At 42.0% G+C, this 20,161-nt stretch overlaps 1 protein-coding gene across 1 annotated transcript in view; it reads left to right on the plus strand.

Annotated features, from left to right (window-relative positions):
* The window catches only part of TBX20 (T-box transcription factor 20), a 69,712-nt gene extending 59,884 nt beyond the window's left edge, over positions 1–9,828 (plus strand). Inside the window, exons 7-8 of the mRNA XM_073632684.1 lie at positions 4,238–4,350; positions 7,146–9,828. Coding sequence (XP_073488785.1) covers positions 4,238–4,350; positions 7,146–7,486 — 454 coding nt within the window. The 3' untranslated portion in view covers positions 7,487–9,828. The remainder of the gene's footprint in view (positions 1–4,237; positions 4,351–7,145) is intronic.
* Positions 9,829–20,161: the final 10,333 nt, after the last annotated feature.

The raw sequence follows: 20,161 nt of genomic DNA on the forward strand, positions 1-20,161 counted from the left end.
ACAGCTCCATCTGGTGGCAACATGTTTCCATCACACAGTGAATGACAGGTGTGTAATTGAAACATGTTAGGATATTAATAGTAAGACTAAATGTGATTGAGAATTGCCAGGATTTTATTAAACTTAAAATTAAGTAGGAGCTTCACATCCTTTTTCATATGCACCAGCATGACATTTTTAAATGTTGATCCTTTTTTAATCCTTTTTTATATTTTTCATGTAAAAAAGTAGAAAAATTGGCAGACAGATTGAGATCCCTTTATATTGACAACAGCAGATTGGTGGACCTAAGAACAGAGGGTTAAACTTAAGGCTTTCAAACCAAAAGTAATTTTAGACTCCAATGAATTTATATCTTCAGTCTGCTTTCCCCTATATGGGCTTACAGCACCTACAGTAAAGGAAATATATGTTTAATTTAGTTTTGGAACAAGTAGAGAATAGTTCAAATCCATCAGTTTTTTTTTTCTGTGCCCCATGGAGGAGATTTTCCCTCAGGCTGTATCAAGGAGACATAACAGGAAATAAGATGAATTCTCACTAAATTGAGGGGAAATCCTCTCTTCCAAATTGTCATCAGTAATGTGGGCTGGATCCTTCCATATACGCACGTCTTTCTCTGTTAACCTTCTAGAGTACCCACTGGAGGGTAGCCTCTTCTGTTGTGAGCAGCCTAACCTGAGCAACTGGGCTCTTCAAATGTTTTTCGCCCTCTCACTACCTTGAATAAACTCATAAACTCATATCAAAGTCCCATTGCCTCTTGGATGCCCTTTTTTTTTCATTAAAGTTGTCATCAGATTTACCCATTGAAAGATTTCCCTTCAACTCCTGTTCCTATGACAATTTAAACATTTTGAAATTCCTTTCACTTTTAGTACTGGGTACAATGGTCACCAGCCCAATAAAGTGGGTCAATCTCCCAGTGGGGGGGGGGGGGGGGGGCAGTTTTTAATAAAAATAAAAAAAGAGGTTTATACTTACCTGCTCTGTACAATGATTTTGCACAGAGCGGTCCCTTACCTCTTCTTTAGCGGTCCCCAACCAGTGCTTCCCACTCTTCCTCTTCTCCAAATGCCCCCTTAGCAAGTTGTGTGTTATGAGGGCATCCATGAGGGTGCACTCACGAGCCGGGCTGTTTGCGTCCATAGATTCAAACAGTGGGCTCGCCCATGCTCCCCACTCCCATCTCACAGGATTTGACTGACAGAAGCAGAAGCCAATGGCTCCTGGTACTCTCAGAATCTCCTGTTAGACCAGGTGGGCACACTGGATCGAGAGGGGACTCAGGTAAGTGTAGACACTTATGGGGGGGATGGGGGGAACCAAGTATTGGGGCATTTCTTACCTAAATGCAGCAAATGCATTCAGATAAAACATTTTATTACTTTATAACCAATTTAATAAGATTCAGTTTTACTTACACTTTAACCACTTCCTGACCAGCCACCGCAGTTATACTGCGCCAGGTTGGCTCCTCTGGGCGAGCGGTTGTAGCTGTACGTCGGCTCTTGAAGACGCTGTAGCAGAAGAGTGCACCGCCAGAGGCGCGTGCCCGGAGCCGATGCACATGCCCCGATGGGCACGATGACCGCCGGGCACCAGTGATCGCTCGTGACAGAGCAAGAGCCGGGATCTGTATGTGTAAACACACAAATCCCGGTTCTTTCAGGGGAGAGGAGACAGATCGTGTGTTCTTACTAAGTAGGAACAACAATCTCTCTCCTTCTCTAGTCAACCATATTCCCCCCACAGTTAGAAAAACACATAGGGAACACAGTTAACCCCTTGAGCGTTCCCTAGTGTTAACCCCTTCCCTGCCAGTGACATTTCTACAGTAATCAGTGGCTATTTTTAGCTCAGATCGCTGTATAAATGTCACTGGTTCCAAAAAAGTGGAAAAAAAAGAGAAAAAAAAAGATAAATTTTTGAGTATAGCCTCAAATAAGCCTAGATCTAGGCATAAAAAAGTACCATCATCCAGAATTTATATAGGAAAAGAGGGAGAGGGTAGGAGGTGAGGACAGTTGCTGAGGTTGTCCAAACATACACTCTCACCCAACAAAAGTTTTTGGTGGACTATCTCGGTACTGATACAAATTGATAAATTTGGGTAAAAAATAAATTATTTATTACATATAAAAAACATACATAAATCTCAATAAAAATTCAAAAACTGTACACAAATACTCAAAGGTTTCCCCAAGAAGTATCTGATGATGAAGTTTTTTCATAGATTAACCAGTCCTCTACTAGTTTCACGGTACACAGACCGCTCTGTCAGGAGGAGTAATCTATAAAACAAATAATGTAATAAGGTACAAAGCAAAAAAACAAAACATACAAGAGCATATTAGTACATAAAACTCAGCAGTATCACTGTGAAGTTGCTTACCCAAGAGGCCCAACACCAGGTACAAGACCCAGCTACTCAAAAGTCCCCCCCCCCCCCCCCGCGGTGGACACGGGGATTGTGCGGATAATAAATCTAGCTAGGAAAAAGACTATATATACACAATGGTTGGTGGAATGCTAACCATAAAATAATGTATAGTGCACCAGAAAGGAAAGGGATAATGTGGAGGAAAGGGGGGTGAGGAAAGGGGAAGGGGAAGGAAGACCAAAGGTAAAAGAGGGGAGGGGGGGAGCGGAACAAAAAAAACAGGAAAAGGGGGGGCCTTGAAGGAAAGAACTAGGGAGGGAAAAGGTGAAGGGGGGTTGGTGGGTTGTTAATTGGGTATTGATGGGGAGAGTGAAGGGGGCGGGGGGGGGAAAGGGGGGAGGAAGGAGGGGAGAAGGGAAGGAGGGGAAAAAAAAGGGAAAAAGGGAGGGAAGAGAGAGTGGGAGAGGGGAAAAGGGGGAGAGGGAAGAGAAAGGAGGGACAAGGAAACGGGAACAGAGGAGAGCAGGGGACACGGAGAGAGGGGAGAGGGGGGGGGGAATAGTGAGGAATGGGGAAGTGCAGATATACAAAATGGTTACAAAGATTGAGTGCTTGTTACATTTCTGATTTAAAGTGGTTGTAAAGTCAGAAGGTTTTTTTATCTTAATGCATTCTATGTATTAAGATAAAAAACCTTCTGTGTGCAGCAGCCCCCCTCTGCCCCCCTAATAGTTACCTGAGCCCCATCTCTCATCGATGTCCACGAGTGCTTCAGCCGTCTGGGACTCCGCCAATGGCTGCAGCGGCAGCCATTGGCTGCCGCTGCTGTAAATCAAAGTCAGTTAGCCAATCAGGAGAGAGAGAGGCAGGGCCGAACCGGGGCTCCGTGTCTCAATGGACACACGGAGCTGTGACTCAGCTAGGGTGCCCCCATAGCAAGCTGCTTGCTTTGGGGACACTGAACAGGAGGGAGGGGCCAGGAGAGCTGAGGACGGAACTGAGAAGAGGAGGATGAGGGCTACTCTGTGCAAAACCACTGCACAGAGCAGGTAAGTATAACATGTTTTTTATTTTTAGACAGATAATAACAAAATATAATTTAATCTGGCTATGGATTCATTGGAAACCATTGAATATGTTTCACATGCATCTGGTAGGCATTACAGAATCTCTCTTGATATCAAACTCCTATTATCCCCTCTACAGCAGCGCTCACACTGGGAGAGAAAGAACCAGCAATGACAGGCAACCACGCTGTGCTGTGTTTCACAGTATTGTCCATCTAACTCCATTTTCAACTTTCTATATACCTTTAAAGTAGGTTTAGCCTAATGCTCGTACACACGGGGAGTTATATTTTTTTCGTTCAACCCAGCGGGCAAAACAAAAAAAGCTGAGGGGTAGCTAACTAAGTGATGTTAGTGAGGCGATCCCCCCTGCTGAGTTATCCTGTTCTGACACGGGGACTGCCCCCCTCTCCAGAACACATTGATCAGCACTCACAGCCATTTGCTGCAAGCGCTGATCAGATGCTGGTTTTCCAGCATGCCCATTTGATAAAAGCCAGTTGTTAGACCACCCTCTGTTGTTGGAAATGCTGCTGTACACACAAGCTGAATGTATGGCCCGTATGTACCAGCCTTTAAAAACTATGCATGTTAAAAAGAACTCTTCTTATGAGTTTTGAGATATGAATAAGTGAGTGTTTTTGCTATTACTCAGAGAAAAAATAGAATACTTATAACTGCTAATAGTGATTTTAATACATATTAAACCACCTACTTCTGTTTCTAGGAAAGAAGAACGATAGTTATTTCTAAATTAAAGATTTTTTTTTTTATATATATTATGCAGAGAAAGTGTGGAAAGCCTTATTCAGAAACATTCTTATGCAAGATCTCCAATTCGGACCTATGGGGGAGATGATGATGTTTTGACAGAAGATGGCCAGGTGGTACAGAGCAGGGGTAAGTCAGTGGCTTTCATTTATTAAAACAGAAATGGCTGTTGACTTTGCAAAATGAATGTAAGTGAATACAATGCAGATGTGTTTACTTTGAATAGTTAATTTTGTACTAGCAAAAATTCAGTTTGCCTTGTTTATACTTTATTAAAGCAGAATTAAATATAAAAATTAACAATAGGCTGAAAAGCAGGATACGAATGAAGAGCCTACTAGTTTCTTCTGTTATAAATCTTTCTCCCTGCCAGTTAGCGTTGGTTTCCTTTTTCTGAATATACACTGAGATGCACGTACGCAGCTCAGCATACAATTGCAACACGACTCATTCTGACATCATCCTGTATTGGGCAATTACAGCAAGCGGCCAAAGAGTCAGAGAGTCAGAACCCAGAAGACCGGGAGAAGATGGAAGCACCCATGTCCAACAGGAGCACTGATAGTGTAGCTCTGGAAAGGGTCGCTTCCAAGGTAAGTCTGCCCTAATGTGCTAATATGCTCTGCATATTAGTACAATATTTAAAGGCTCCTGGGGGGGACATTTTTTTTGTTCCTGAAGTGTAATGCCCTGTACACACGGTCGGACTTTGTTCGGACATTCCGACAACAAAATCCTAGGATTTTTTCCGACGGATGTTGGCTCAAACTTGTCTTGCATACACACGGTCACACAAAGTTGTCGGAAAATCCGATCGTTCTAAACGCGGTGACGTAAAACACGTACGTCGGGACTATAAACGGGGCAGTGGCCAATAGCTTTCATCTCTTAATTTATTCTGAGCATGCGTGGCACTTTGTCCGTTGGATTTGTGTACACACGATCGGAATTTCCGACAACGGATTTTGTTGTCGGAAAATTTTATATCCTGCTCTCAAACTTTGTGTGTCGGAAAATCCGATGGAAAATGTGTGATGGAACCTACACACGGTCGGAATTTCTGACAGCAAGATCCTATCACACATTTTCCATCGGAAAATCCGACCGTGTGTACGGGGCATATGTCTGCTTTAAAGCAGAATATTACTTACCTCAGATCCAGCGATGCTGTGTCCTCTAACTCCCCACCTGGCTGTTGACATCTTCGGGTGGCTGGCTTCTGGGTATCATTCGCCGTCCGCTGTCATTGGCCTGGGCAGGGATTACCTCGCCCATGTGCATGTGCAGGACTTTAGTCAGATTTGGCATTCCCAAATTTGTACAGTAAGCTGTGGGTGCGCTGCTCACTGGGCAAGTCAGGTAGGCAAGCAGCTTTAATGTAGAAGAGACAAAATATGTCTCTTCTGCATTTAAAATCCTGTCTGTCCACTAATTTTAACCACTTCAGCCCCAGAAGCATTTACCCCCTTCCTGAACGAGCCATTTTTTGCGATACGGCACTGCGTCACTTTAACTGACAATTGCGCGGTTGTGCAACGATGTATCCAAACAAAATTGACATCCTTTTTTCCCCACAAATAGAGCTTTCTTTTGGTGGTATTTGATCACCTCTGCGGCTTTTAGTTTTTGTGCTATAAACAAGAAAATACAGACTATTTTGAAAAAAAAAGCAATTTTTTTTACTTTTTGCTATAATAAATATCCCCAAAAAATATATTAAAAAACATATTTCTTTATCACTTTAGGCCAATATGTATTCTCCTACATATTTTTGGTAAAAAAAATCGCAATAAGCGTTTATCGATTGGTTTGAGCAAAAGTTATAGCATCTACAAAATAAGGGATAGATTTATGGCATCTTTATTATTTTTTTTTTTTTTTTACTATTAATGGCAGCGATCTGCAATTTTCATTGAGACTGCGACATTGTGGCGGACGGATCGGACACTTTTCACACTAATTTGGGACCATTGACATTTATATAGTGATCAGAGCTATAAATAGCCATTGATTACTGTATAAATGTCATTGGCAGGGAAGGGGTTAACACTAGGGGGCGATCAAGGGGTTAAATGTGTGTCCTAGGGAGTGATTCTAACTGTGGGGGGATGGGACTGCCTGGGGCAGGAGACCGATCATTGTTCCTAAGCAGTAGGAACAACAGATCGCTCTCCTCACCCCTGACAGAACAGAGATCTGTCTGTTTACATTGACAGATCTCCATTCTCTCCTTCTCAGGAGCAATCGCGGGCAGCCGCCGGCCATCGCGGCCGCCGGCCACGTGCACGGGCTCCTATGTCACGCGGTGGGTGCACGCCCGATACTACTTAATGCACCCGCCGTACAGCTGCTGCGATTCACGCAGGAGTGCCATTCTTCCACCGTCAATCGACGGTGGGCGGTCGGCAAACAGTTAATTATATAGCCTAAGTTTCACTTTAAGTAAACAGCTAGAAGACTTTATATACAACTCAATAAGCAAAATGAACGTAACCAGCTCATATCTCTGTTGAAACACTTGTTCGTAGAGAAATATCTTGCAGACGGCATCGCGGCTGCCAGCCATGTGCACGGGCTCCTATGTCACGCGGTGGGAGCGCGCCCGATACTACTTAATGCACCCGCCGTACAGCTGCTGCGATTCGCGCAGGAGTACCATTCTTCCACCGTCAATCGACGGTGGGCGGTCGGCAAACAGTTAATTATATAGCCTAAGTTTCACTTTAAGTAAACAGCTAGAAGACTTTATATACAACTCAATAAGCAAAATGAACGTAACCAGTTCATATCTCTACTGAAACACTTGTTCGTAGAGAAATATCTTGCAGACAGCATTGCAATTGTTAGACGATGTTACAAATTTCAGCTTTCTCTTGATATTATACTAAACTGTTATTAATAAATTATTTGTCTTTTCTTTATAGGATCAGCTTTTACAGCCTCTGACAACCTATCCCTCGCCTCCTGGGTATCCTCCACATCAGGGTTCTCTAGTTTCCAGCACCCACAAACATTGTCAGCACTGGGTTCTAGCAGCGCTTCTCTGGCAACACCAATTCCTCACCCAATCCAAGGCTCCTTGCCTCCCTACAGTCGACTCAGCATGCCACTCACACCTTCAGCTCTTGCAAGCACAATGCAAGGTAGCGGGCCTTCATTTCCTTCTTTCCATATGCCCAGGTACCATCACTACTTCCAGCAGGGACCTTATGCAGCCATCCAAGGACTGCGTCACTCCTCGGCTGTGATGACTCCATTTGTATGACTGGTATGTTGCACTTGAACACCTAAAATATATAAAACTAAAGCAGCTCATCAATTACAGGGTCACTAGTGCAACTATTCTCACATGCCACTATTATAAGGAACCACATAAAGGATGAGAAGAGCACTAAACTTATTGATGTGACTCCACAATGTAAGCAGCAATGTATGTATCTTATCATGGAGACAAACCTATATAAGCTGAAGAAAAACATATAAGGAAACATCAAACTGGTTCCTCCACTGTTTGAATTCTCCACAATAACTTTACAAGTTTTGGCACCGACATCTATTTTAGAATTGGTCTCTAGTTGATCTGTATACAGTGTACAGTTTTGATAGATGTGTTGACTGTTGGTTAGTTTTCTTGCTTATACACTTGACGTTCAGTAAACATTCATTGCTGCTTTAATGTTTCAACTGGAGTAGCTGACAAAAAGAAATATGGTTTAAATGCAGTACTGTAAAAGACAGATTTTTGGTACATTGCAATAATTGTTAGAGGCATATGTTGCTGCTATTCTCCCATTTCAGTATAAATGCTAATTATTTATTATCAGATTTAGTGCATGTTGAAGCATTCTGTGGATCAGTGAACATCTTAGGGACCAGCACATCGTTGAAAAATTTAAGGCAGGACACAGATTTTGTTTCCTCTCCATGTCGCATTCACAAGCTTTTGTTACATCTGCTTTAAAATAAAATTACCTTGGTTTTCTACAATACAAACACATAGGATTTTGTAACCGCCTGCAGTTCAATGCCGATATTCAGCAATAACAATTGGTGTGTACTTTATATTTGTTAAAAAAATGTGTTTATGTTTGAGAAAAAAAATATACATTAGATTTTAGGGCACAACTATCACTTCGTGGCAAAATGTAACCTTCTATGTAAGTGGTGGAAAATGTTGAGATCAGTTCCGAAACTTCCCATTTATTTAGAAAGCCAGAAGAGTATCAATTCGGTTATGTCGGAAACTAGTTTTGAAGCCCAAGATTTGAACATTGATGAAATGTGTATGTGATGTTCTATGATGCAGAGTTTGTTACTATTACTTAATTTTATATATATATATATATATATATATATATATATATATATATATATATATATATATATATATATATATATATATGGTCTTCAAAAAGGTTCCAGTGACTTCTAACCTAGAGGGGATGCCACCTTTTTTACAGAAGTTAAAAACACCTAACTGGTAGGCAGCAACTAGTGGCAAGAGCTGGCTTAAGCCAACTACATTTTGCTAGCTTTGGGACCCCTTTCAAGCAGAATGTAAAAAAAATACTCCCATTGTGTGGTTGGATGGTTTCCTGGATATACAAATTTCTGATCTTACATTTAAGTCTTGTATATTGAAAGGATTAGCCACAAGCTTATTTGGTTATCTTTGATATGAAATTAAGGTTTCACTTTGCTTAAAGATTTCTTCAACCAATGCTGATCAACACTTGTGTTTGGCTGTTTGCCACCAACATACTGGAAATGATCATAAACAATGCTTGAATCTTCACCTCATTAGTTGATCATGGTTCCACTATTACCAGCACTAAATTACAGTCAAGAAACAAAGATAGGTAAAATGTTACAAAAAAGATAAATAGGTTGACCTGTTAATTTATGAAGATCCTAGGGGGGTATAAGAGGATGTATTTATCCATATACATTCACGCAAAAAGAAAAGGCAGATTTAAAATAAGAATTTGAAATTAATTTTTTTAAGTTAGAGTTGGCAGCATTTTCACTGTTCATCAAAATATACAAAAACAGATCAATATCCATCTTGTCTCTCATTTTAGTCATTGCAATGACCCCACCTCTAAGCACAGGTTGAAACTCCTTCCTCACTTTACAACAGATAGTAAGAGCCACATTTGGAAAAAAAACAGGACATTATTATTATTTTTATTACAGGTACTTATATAGCGCTGTCAAATTAACGCAGTGCTTTACACATACATTTGTACATTCACATCAGTTCCTACCCTCAAGAAGCTTACAATCTAAGATCCCTAACTCACATTCATACATACTAGGGCCAATTTAGACAGAAGCCAATTAACCTACCAGCATGTCTTTGGAGTGTGGGAGGAAACCGGAGTACCCGGACATGGCCTCATTTGACTTTTAGAACTGGATTTCACTTTTGCATTTGTTATTAGTTTCCTGTATTACTGTGTCATTTTGTTACCTTTATAATGAGTGTAATCTCTGGAAATAAGTGTAATCTATACAGATGTATTTTATGCCAGAAAAAAATGCAGTTGTTGTTAAAAGTGACGTGGCACCTGATGGAAATATCGTTTTAAGTGCAATATATTTATTTCTGCAAAAATGTTATATCAACATTATGTAATATTTGAAGCGTTTAAGAATGAATGCTACTCAAAAATTGCTTAAATTCTATATATATATATATATATATATATAAATATATAACATGAAAACATTGTATATTGTTGCTAATGTGTGATTCATTATTAAAATATTTGTGTGTTTTAATATATTTTTTAAATTGCTTGTTTACTGTGGATAATGGAAAGGTTTGTAGACTGTGACAGCTGTTTTGTGAAGGTCCAAGTTTTTTAACGGGTTACTGATGTTGCTTGAGCGGGTGGATTACCAATTAAAAACAAAGGGTGACTTGAAGTGGAGGGACTCAGTATTCATTGCAAATATTTAATTATGTCCTTAATTTTAAAAAAAAAATCACCTTTACATGATTACATGTTTGAAGTGAACATAAATGCATTGACACTTTGCAAAATGTAACTGCATGGAGTCTTCACATCACATCCACAAACGTGAACATACATTTATACACATGCTCTACCCGTCACTAGCTACCTAAACTGAATATAAAATTTTATTGAGTAGTGGTCTTTTTAAAAGGTGAAATTGCCATACATGTGATTTTTTTAGATATCGTTACCAAATTCCTATCACAGCTCTGCTTGTAAGATTACCAAACAAGCATTTAAATGTCAACTCCAGTTAATTTATTTTTATTTTTTGCGAGTTAATTAGGGAAGGGTTAGATCTTCTGCATTTGACTCAACTTATAACCTGACAAAGTTTTTAACCTTTGCTTACTTTATAAAAGTAGTGGTTGCCTCTGTCCCTGTTGAAGAGATATTCTATAATTTCCTGTTCCACAGTCTTTCAGTCACCAGAACAGTAATAAGGGTACATGCTTCCAATGGGGACACTGACAGGGGTATAACTACAGATCATGAATCTCCATGACAACATTGTTATGGTATCCCTCAGTGACCTCTCTCTGTGGCACCTGGCAGTGTAAACTGTCAGTGATCAGAACATAAAGTTTGTAAAAATCGAGGGCAGGTACCAGGATAGCTACTAACATAATGTGTATACTATTATGCACCAGTGCTAAGGATATACTATACAGTATGTTGTCTGAGAAGAGAAGCATTTTAGACCCTCAGGGCCTTATTGCAAATTCTATGCCCTACTACCCTTTCTTCCACCACAACAAGCAAATGCTGAAAGAAGTGGTCGAGCAATTTTTCATTTTATTACATATTGTTAAGGGTTTGTGCATACAGGAGGTTTGGCTAGTACAGAACAAAAAACTCAGCATATTTGGGCGGAAAGGAGACACAGATGCAGTGTACAGCCTGCTGGCAGCAGACTGTCATAATCAATACATGTGGATGGATACTGTTCGAGTACGAACCTGACAAAGGTTCTTACCACTTCCTACTCTGTCAATGGAATACTTTACGCTTTGCAATACACTGCTTCACATTTGCTGGGTTCTAATCTCATGACATTGACTGGTAAAAAAAAAATAAAGTTTAGCTCCTGCTCCCAGCTGGCTGAGAATTTCCCAGTGTACATAGCCAAACAGATTGGTGCGAAATATCCAGATATCTATCTGCAGTTATAGTCAACATAAAAGAGGAATTGCACACATTTTTCACACATATTCCATGCAGCATGGGTTTTCCAGATAGGATACAGTTCTTGGCAGTCAAATGGTTAGAAGAAGTGAAAAACAAGGTGTGGAATGTAAGTTGCTCATAGTAACTAGAAGGTTTTACTTCCTGCAGATACAATTTTATTGAGATCTGGTTGAATGCTGTTGACATTACCTTTATTTTTTCTTCCTGCAGTGTTTTCCAGAATATTGGTGACATTTTTGACATTTAACACATATCCTATTCTTATTGTGGTTAGTTTGTTTTATTTCCATTCATTTGAATTAACTTATCAGGACAGGGCTTTGATGTAGAGCATTTGTTGTATTATACCTGAAATGCCTGCTGTTTAGCTAAAGCCAAAAGAAATCCATGAACCAACTCCAGCTGAGTCTTTGAAGTCTGAACATTTCAGGGAAGGCAAAATTGAGCACTAAGTATATATAGTGATGTGAGTGCTTACTGAATCACCGCTGACAAAATAAAAAATTGGAAGGTAGAGATGAGTTTTTAACTGACTGCCTAGACAGTTTTATTTATCCATTATTCTCATTTTTACACCCTCATGAGGCAGAAAAATCACTGGCCTTACCCCAATTTACAGAAACTGCAATCTGTCAGGAATCCATACGCAGGAGACTCCTCTGCCAGGGCAATTGGTGACCATCTGCACTCCCTCCTCTATATGTGGCATGGCTGGGGTTGCCTGGTGATGGGTGTGCCTTGGTATAACCTCCTTTTAGGTCTTGTTGTTCCTCTTGTCCTCCCTGATACCTACTTTGCACCTGTTGCTCTTGCAGCTATTTTTTCTGTTCTACCTCAGTCCTCTTGTTCACCTGTTGATACTTCTCAGGTTGACCCCGCTTCTATAATCCCCTCTAGCTTTTATCTGTATGCTAGCTTACCTCAGTATGTGTATTCTTGCTCTAATTTCTTTTCAGGCCAGGTGTGCATAGGAGGGCATAAGGGAGCTCTGATTTGTCCATATCAAAAAAGTGCACCAGAATGTACATTCTAGTTGCATGTTGTAGTGATGTGTCTTCTTGTTGATATCATCAATCATATCCTCAGAGTGCTAGCACATGTATATAAAGAATCCCTGAAAGGTAATTGATAAACATGGTCACCTAGTCAGTCTAGCCTTTATAGAGTCCTGTCATGCTTACCCCCAAGGCAGGTGGTCAGATACTATAGCTAACTTCTGTGTTCTTCACCTATATCAGTCCCCTTTCCCATAAGGCAAGCAGGCCTACCGGTACTCAGTTGTTCCCAGGACTTATACACAGTGCCCGGCCACCACCCTGGAGCAGGCGCGAACTGAGCAAAACAAACAGGTACTTGCGGCTGCCTGACAGGCAGAGCGGTTCATTAACAGTCCAAGTACACAGTAGGCAAGGTTCAGAATAGTCAGGATCAATCTGTAGTCAAAAGGCAGGCAGAATTCAGAAAGTAGTTGATATCCGATCCAAGGTTGTCAACCACGGAATACAAACAGCAGAGCAGGACAGACAGAGAGCTTGGAGTACGTGCACAAACAAAATATCACAAGCATGTGACTGCAAGCTTGACTGGCTTAAAGCGGAGCGCCGCCGAAAATTTTTTTTTTAAAAGTCAGCAGCTACAAATACTGCAGCTGCTGACTTTTAAAACATGGACACTTACCTGTCCAGGGCGCCCGCGATGTCGGCACCCGAGGCCGAAGCGTCTCTCCATCCTCGGGTGCTGCCGCCTCCATCTTCGGTAAGGGAATCAGAAAGTGAAGCCGTGCGGCTTCACTTCCCGGTTCCCTACTGCGCATGCGCGAGTCGCACAGCGCAATACGGATGGTCCCTGCTGCCTCTGGGACCCGTGTGTTTCCCAGCAGGCAGCGGGGAGGGAGCAGGAAGTGGCGTAAATAACCGCAGATTCTGCGGCTATCTATGCCGGAAGTGGGTACAGATACCTGTAATATACAGGTATCTGTACCCCCCTCCCCCCTGAAAGGTGCCAACTGTGTCACCGGAGGGGGGGAGGAATCTGATGAGTGGAAGTTCCACTTTTGGGTGGAACTCCACTTTAAATCAGGTTTAGTCTCTACTCAGACAGACAAGGAAAATGCCACAGCTAAAACCAGGATGCTGGAATGAGAAGCAGGAATGTTACATGCTCCTGACAAGGCCTAACCATTGCACGTGGCATATTACTCAAACCAGCCTCTATTTTTACACCTATTTTAAAGATGTGACATCAATGTCACTTGACAGTGCCAGGTATACTATCAGTGGAGTGTCTCCTCTCATCACTCAAGTAATTAAACTCTGACATCAATAATCTTTTTTCGCTATCTGTAAGGACAACATTGTCCCACCTAATCACCAATACAAGGAAAAGAAAGGCGCCTCTAAGTGCAGTATGCAAAATTTAATAAAGTGCACAAAGGGTTAAAAGCACTTACAAGATCGTTGAGTGTTAAAAAAACATGATAAAATCAGGAGTCCTCATCTGTGGCATGTGTCCATCCTCAACACGGTGGTAGAGAACAGTGTAGAGCTGTCCAGCAGTAAAGCGTTCTCGTGCTGGAGAGAGGAGGCAGCAGGGAAGCCTGTGTTGCAGGTTCACTGCGGGACACACAAGGCTGATAGTGGGGAGAAAGTGGCAATAACGCTTTTCGGAGCATGTGCGGCTCCTTCGTCAGACCTGTTCTCTGTTTTATAAATCACCAATACAAGGGGCATTCTTTTCAATGACCACAAATGTAAATGGCATGCTTCCCACAGACCACTAATTTAGCAGGGCAATCTCTCCACTAAATTACCAGTGCCGTGTAGAGTCTAAAGCTGGCCATTAAACATGTGCAATTTGTTTCGGTCCGCATGCAAATTCAGACAAATTTTTGGTTATTCAGGGATTCAGATGTATCTAAATCTCCGAATGAAATAGTAATGAATAGTATTCGTTGAAATCTGTTAAAATTTGTTTTGTTTATTCATTTTCTAACGAATTCCAACTTTTCAGAACGATTAGAATTCAGATCGGTCGAAAAAAATAAAAAAAAATAAAAAAGAATATGCCAATACTGTATACAGATAAAGATTTAAATTGAATTTTGCAAGCAGGTTGCCATTTTTCTAGCCGACGTGCACCCACATTAGGGACTGCACCATCACCTAGTCTTTTCTCATCTAAACAATGCCAACCCACCTGGCTCTCCTATCCTGGAAGTTACCCTTGTAATACAAAAACCTGTAGGTACTGTAATTTGTGTCTTTTGGGTAAACGTTTGTTGCCACAGCTACAGATGAAGAGTTTATTCTACAGCAATATATCAACCGTGGCACAAACTATGTAATTTACCTGATCACCTGTATTTCATGCAGCCTTCAATATGTAGGTTGTACCACACGTCCTTTGAGAGCCCATATAGGGGAACATTACTGTGACACAAACAACCCAAATGCTAGAAATATTTCAAATGCAACACGTCACTTTAGAGAATGTCATCTTTCCTCATTTTGCTTCAGAGGAATAGAACTGTTGTCTCACTCGCCCAGAGGATGTGATAGGGAGAGAAGGCTACTGGGAAGAGAAGCATGGTGGATTTTTAGATTAAAAACTAGATCTCCCTAGGGGTTAAACCTGAGGTGGGATCTGGACTTGGACTTACATTAAGAATGCCTCTCCCCAGAGTCCCCCCCCCCCCCTCTTCCTTTCTCTTCTCTGTTTTTTTTTTTTTCACATACCTGGATTATTAATTTTTATTTTATTTTTTATTACATTTTTTTGAATTTTTTTGTGTGTTTCTTTATGCCTATGTCTATACGTGTATAAATGTATGCACGTGTGTACATGCATGTGTGTACATACATGCGCATGTTGTCACTACAAGGTGTGTGAAAATTAGTGGCATACACATGGATCACCCTATATGTATTGCAGCTGATTCTCTTTTTTTGGATAATTGCCTGCGGTCAATTAAGACAATCAATGGATGGAGCTTGTGATCTTTACAGCTACTATTTATTTCAAAGTTTTATGTTTGTAATGTGGTTATGACTAAGGCCTTATAGGCCTTAGTCTTATAGGCTGAAAGCCTTATAGGTTAAAATGCGTCAACTGACTTAATCTGCGTTTGTTAAGAAATTTTAAGAGCAACAACCAGAGTGCGGATCATTTTTTCTACATGCTTCCCATAGACCACTAATTTAGCAGGGCAATCTCTCCACTAAATTACAAATGTCATGTAGAGTCTAAAGCTGGCCATTAAACATGTGCAATTTGTTTTGGTCTAAATACAAATTCGGACAAATTTTTGGTTATTCGGGGATTCAGATGTATCCAGATCTCTGAATGAAATAGTAATGAATAGTATTCATTGAAATCTGTTAAAATTTGATTCGTTTATTCATTTTCTGGCAAATTCCAACTTTTCAGAACGATTGGTCGAAAAACGATCGACCGATTCAAATTCTGTGTGAAGAACTAGCTGGTTGTTAAGCAGTGGGTGAGTTATCATCTGACAGCGGGCTTCCCCACTGATGGATGAATATAAAGAATGCTGACAATTGCAATAGAAATAGAAAAATGGCAATAGAAAAATAAAAAAAAAAAAAACACAGGAAACATTTTTTGACAAGTCAAATTTTGTTTCTTGATGTCCATCACGACGTCTGCCGACCCGAAAAATAGAAAAACGGCAAAAAACGCTTTGCCTCCTAAGAAGCTAACCATCGTATGCTCTCGCTTCACTTTGACAACTCTTATGTAGGCAAGGGGCGGGGCCATCCAGTTACATTTTGTTAAGCAGAGGGCCGGGAAGCTGACAACCCGTGTCCTTAACAACCATAAGTCATCATCTGTCAGTGGGCTTCCCCACTGACAGGTGAATATAAAGATTGCTGTTAAAAAAAAAAAAAAAGAATCCCGGCAATTGAAAAATGTTTTTAAAAATGGCGTAGGGTCCCCCTCCCTGGTCCATATCAGGTACTCCGGGTCTGGTATGGATTTTAAGGAAACCCCATGCCGATTTTTTTTTTAAAAACTGCGTGGGGTCCTCCCCAAAATCCATACCAGACCCTTATCCGAGCATGCAGCCTGGTAGGTCAGGAAAGGGGGGGACGATCGAGCCCCCCTCCCTCCTGAACCATACCAGGCCACATGCCCTCAACATGGGGGGGTGGATGCTTTAGGGGCAGAGGGGCTCTGCGTCCCCCACCACAAAGCACCTTTTCCTCATGTTGATAGGGACAAGGGCCTCTGCCCGACAACCCGAGGCCTTGATTGTCGGGGTCTGCAGGGAGGGGGCTTATAGGAATTTGGAAGCCTCCTTTAACAAAGGGGCCCCAAGATCCCAGCCCCCCCTCTATGTAAATGGGTATTGGGTACATCGTACCTGTACCCATTCACCAAAAAAAGTGTCAAAAAGTAAGAAACACAAGAAACTGTTTTAGACAAGTCCTTTAATAAAAAGAAAAAAAATGGTGTGCCTCGATGTCAATCACGATGCCTGCCGACCCGAAAAATAGAAAAATGGCAAAAAACGCATCGCCTCCTAAGGGGCTTCTCATTGACTGCCCTCTCATCGGCTTTAACAGTTCTTATATAGGCAAGAGGCAGGGCCACCCGGTCGTGTAACGTCAGAAGGGGGCAGTGCCACCGGGTAACGTGCCTGGGTGGCCCCGTCCCTTGCCTATATAAGAGCTGTCAAAGCAAAGAGAGGGCATACGGTGAGTAGCCTCTTAGGTTGTGAAGCATTTTTTGCCATTTTCCCTTTTTTTTCGGGTCAGCGGGCGTCGTGATGGACATTGAGGGACACTATTTTTTTTTCTTTTTTAATAAAGCACTTGGCAAAAACTGTTTCCTGTGCTACTTACTTTTTGACACTTTTTTGGTGAATGGGTACTGGTACAATGTACCTGATACCCATTCACATGAGGGGGGGCAAGGATATGGGTGTCCCCTTGTAAGATTCCAATAAGCCCCCCACCCAAAGACCCCGACAACCACAGCCCAGGGTTGTTGGGCAGAGGCATGGGGACAAGGTGCCCCCACCCCCATGTTGCATGTGGCCTGGTATGGTTCAGGAGGGATGGCACTCGCTCGTCCCCCCCCTTTCCTGACCTGCCAAGCTGCATGCTTGGATAAGGGTCTGGTATGGATTTTGAGGGGGACCTTACGCCATTTTTTTAACATTTTTCTATTGCTGGGAAATTGTCGGCATTCTTTACCTTTATATTCATCTATCAATGGGGAAGCCCACTGACAGATGATGACCCATAGTTGTTAAGGATGCGGGGGCCGCTGCTTAACAACCAGCTATTTCTTCACACAGGATTCAAATCGGTCGATCGTTTTTCGACTGATCCAAATTCTAATCGTTCTGAAACGTTGGAATTCATTAGAAAATTAATAAATGAAACAAGTTTTAAGGGAAACGAAACAAAATTTAATGAAAATGGAACTAAACTAATTCCAAAACCAAATTAAACTAATTCCATAATGAAACAAAATTAGTAACATAACAAATCTATCTGAAACAAAACTAAACAAATTTTTCCGTTCTGCACATGTCTACTGACCATACATTACTCAGTTGTTTTCCTTCAGCAAGTGGAATCCCATGCAAGAGCAGGCAGAGGCTCCCCTCCTTGCTGGGTGCCAAGTGTGGGTCACATGGAAGGCCTACCCCCGGGGCGTGTTCTTTGGGCAAATCTAGGCGATAAACGGAGTCACCCGTGCTAGCAGGGGGGTAACACCTTGCCAGAAGGCGTGCTCACTAATTCCTGGGACCAGGCAGGGGCCACGGTCATGTGAAAAGTCGAACATTGGGGACAACTCAGAGATGAGCCACTTATGTGTGGTGTTTTATGCGGAAGTCCTCCAGAAAACGTTGTCCCTTGTCCTACACACTTGTACAGGTGTATGCGTTGCATTAGTAGGGACATGCTTTTAGGGCTGGGCCCTCAGCAGCTCCCTTCTCTGTGCTCAGGCTGCTCAGCTGTCGGATAATTGTCAGCACCCATCGTTCCACAGTGGCTCACCTGGTGATTATTTCCTGCTCATCAGTCCCACCTACAGCTACCCCCTTCTGGCTATTTAAACTGTCTTGTTCATTCCTTTTGTGCCTTCGCCTTGGTAAAACATATCTAGAGATTCTCTGCTGTGTTCCTGTGAAAGACTTTGCCCGGCTGACGTCCCTTCTGGTTCCTGATCCTGTTCTTCTGCCTCCGACTACGCTGATCTCTGGTTTCCTGATTTACTGGCTTGTCTGACTTTTCGCTTTGGCTTCCGATCCCTGGCTATATTTTTGCTACGTTTACTGTTCTGTACAATTTTTACCATCATAGTAAACCCTCCATCCACTTTCAATGGCACGAACCACAAAATAAGCGCTTGACATCTTGAAATGTAGTCTAATATCAACACCTCTCCTAGCATACTCAGACTACTCAAGCCCTTCAGAGTATACACCAACGGCAGCTTTCAAGGCCTAGGTGCGGTACTCGCACAAGAACAAAACGGGTGCGAGATCATGATCGCTTTGCAAGCCTCAGACTGCTGCCCTCTGAACGCAATCCCCACAACTAAAACTCATTTAAATTGGAACGGTTAGCCCTGGTGTGGGCCATCACGGAAAAGTATCTTACTGGGGCTGAAATTGAGATTTATACCTATAATAACCCTCTCGCTTGCTTGAAGACTGAGAAACTGGGGGGCTTGTAGCCCGTTTACCGGTGGAGAAGCCCATGGGCAATGTGGACGTGAGTCAAGAGGACTTAGAAGTATCCCCGTACTGCCCCCAAAACCTGGTTCCATGGATTTTTCTCGGAGCCAATTGTGGAATCTTTATCAGAGCTGGCTGAAATCCATATTCTGCCCAAATGGGCCACTATCCAGCAGAAAGACCCAGACCTTTCCCAAATACAGCGCTTCCTATCTAATCATCATAAGCCTACTTCACATAAGTGCCAGGGGTGGATGGATAAATCTAGAGTCCTGCGGCGGCAGTGGGACCAGCTCGAAATGCGGGATAATCTTCTGTACCATTACGCTCCCATCCCTATGGAGCAACAGGATATTCTACAACCTGTGGTCCCCCAGTCATACATCTTGCAGGTCTGCCAAAGAATACACGCCATGAGTGGGCATTTTGGGGTGGACCACATCAAAGCCCAAGTTAGGGGGAACATTTACTACCTTTGAGTGCCAGAATAGGAACAGCGGTACACCCCGCATAAGGTCACCCCAGAGCAAATGACCACTATGTATATTACCACCTGGAAACCTTTCGAACTAGTGACTATGGACTTCTTGACAGTATCAGCCTCCCCTTCCATGCTCTAGTGACTATGGACTTCTTGATGATATCAGCCTCTCCTTCCATGTTCCACTATTCCTTAGTATTCGTTGACCAGTTCCCAAAGTTTGCAATAGTGGTACTCACCAAAGACCAAACTTCTGTAACCATCACCAGGCAGTTCTGGAGTCATGTGATCCAGCCCTATGGATACCCCAAGTGTATTATATCGGACCACGGCTCTAACTTTGAATCCCAGGTATTCTCAGAGCTGTAAATAATTTTTATATAAAAAAGAATGGATTTTCAGGTGCCACATTAAATGAAGCACAATAAACAATTTAAAAAACCCTGCCACAGACAGGAATGTTCAAAGTACCTACAAGAATTTTTGCTTTCACAGTGGTATACCATATACAATACATGTAATATACTGTGCATT

This window comes from Aquarana catesbeiana, linkage group LG05, assembly GCF_042186555.1.
Source record: "Aquarana catesbeiana isolate 2022-GZ linkage group LG05, ASM4218655v1, whole genome shotgun sequence".
Lineage (NCBI taxonomy): Eukaryota > Metazoa > Chordata > Amphibia > Anura > Ranidae > Aquarana > Aquarana catesbeiana.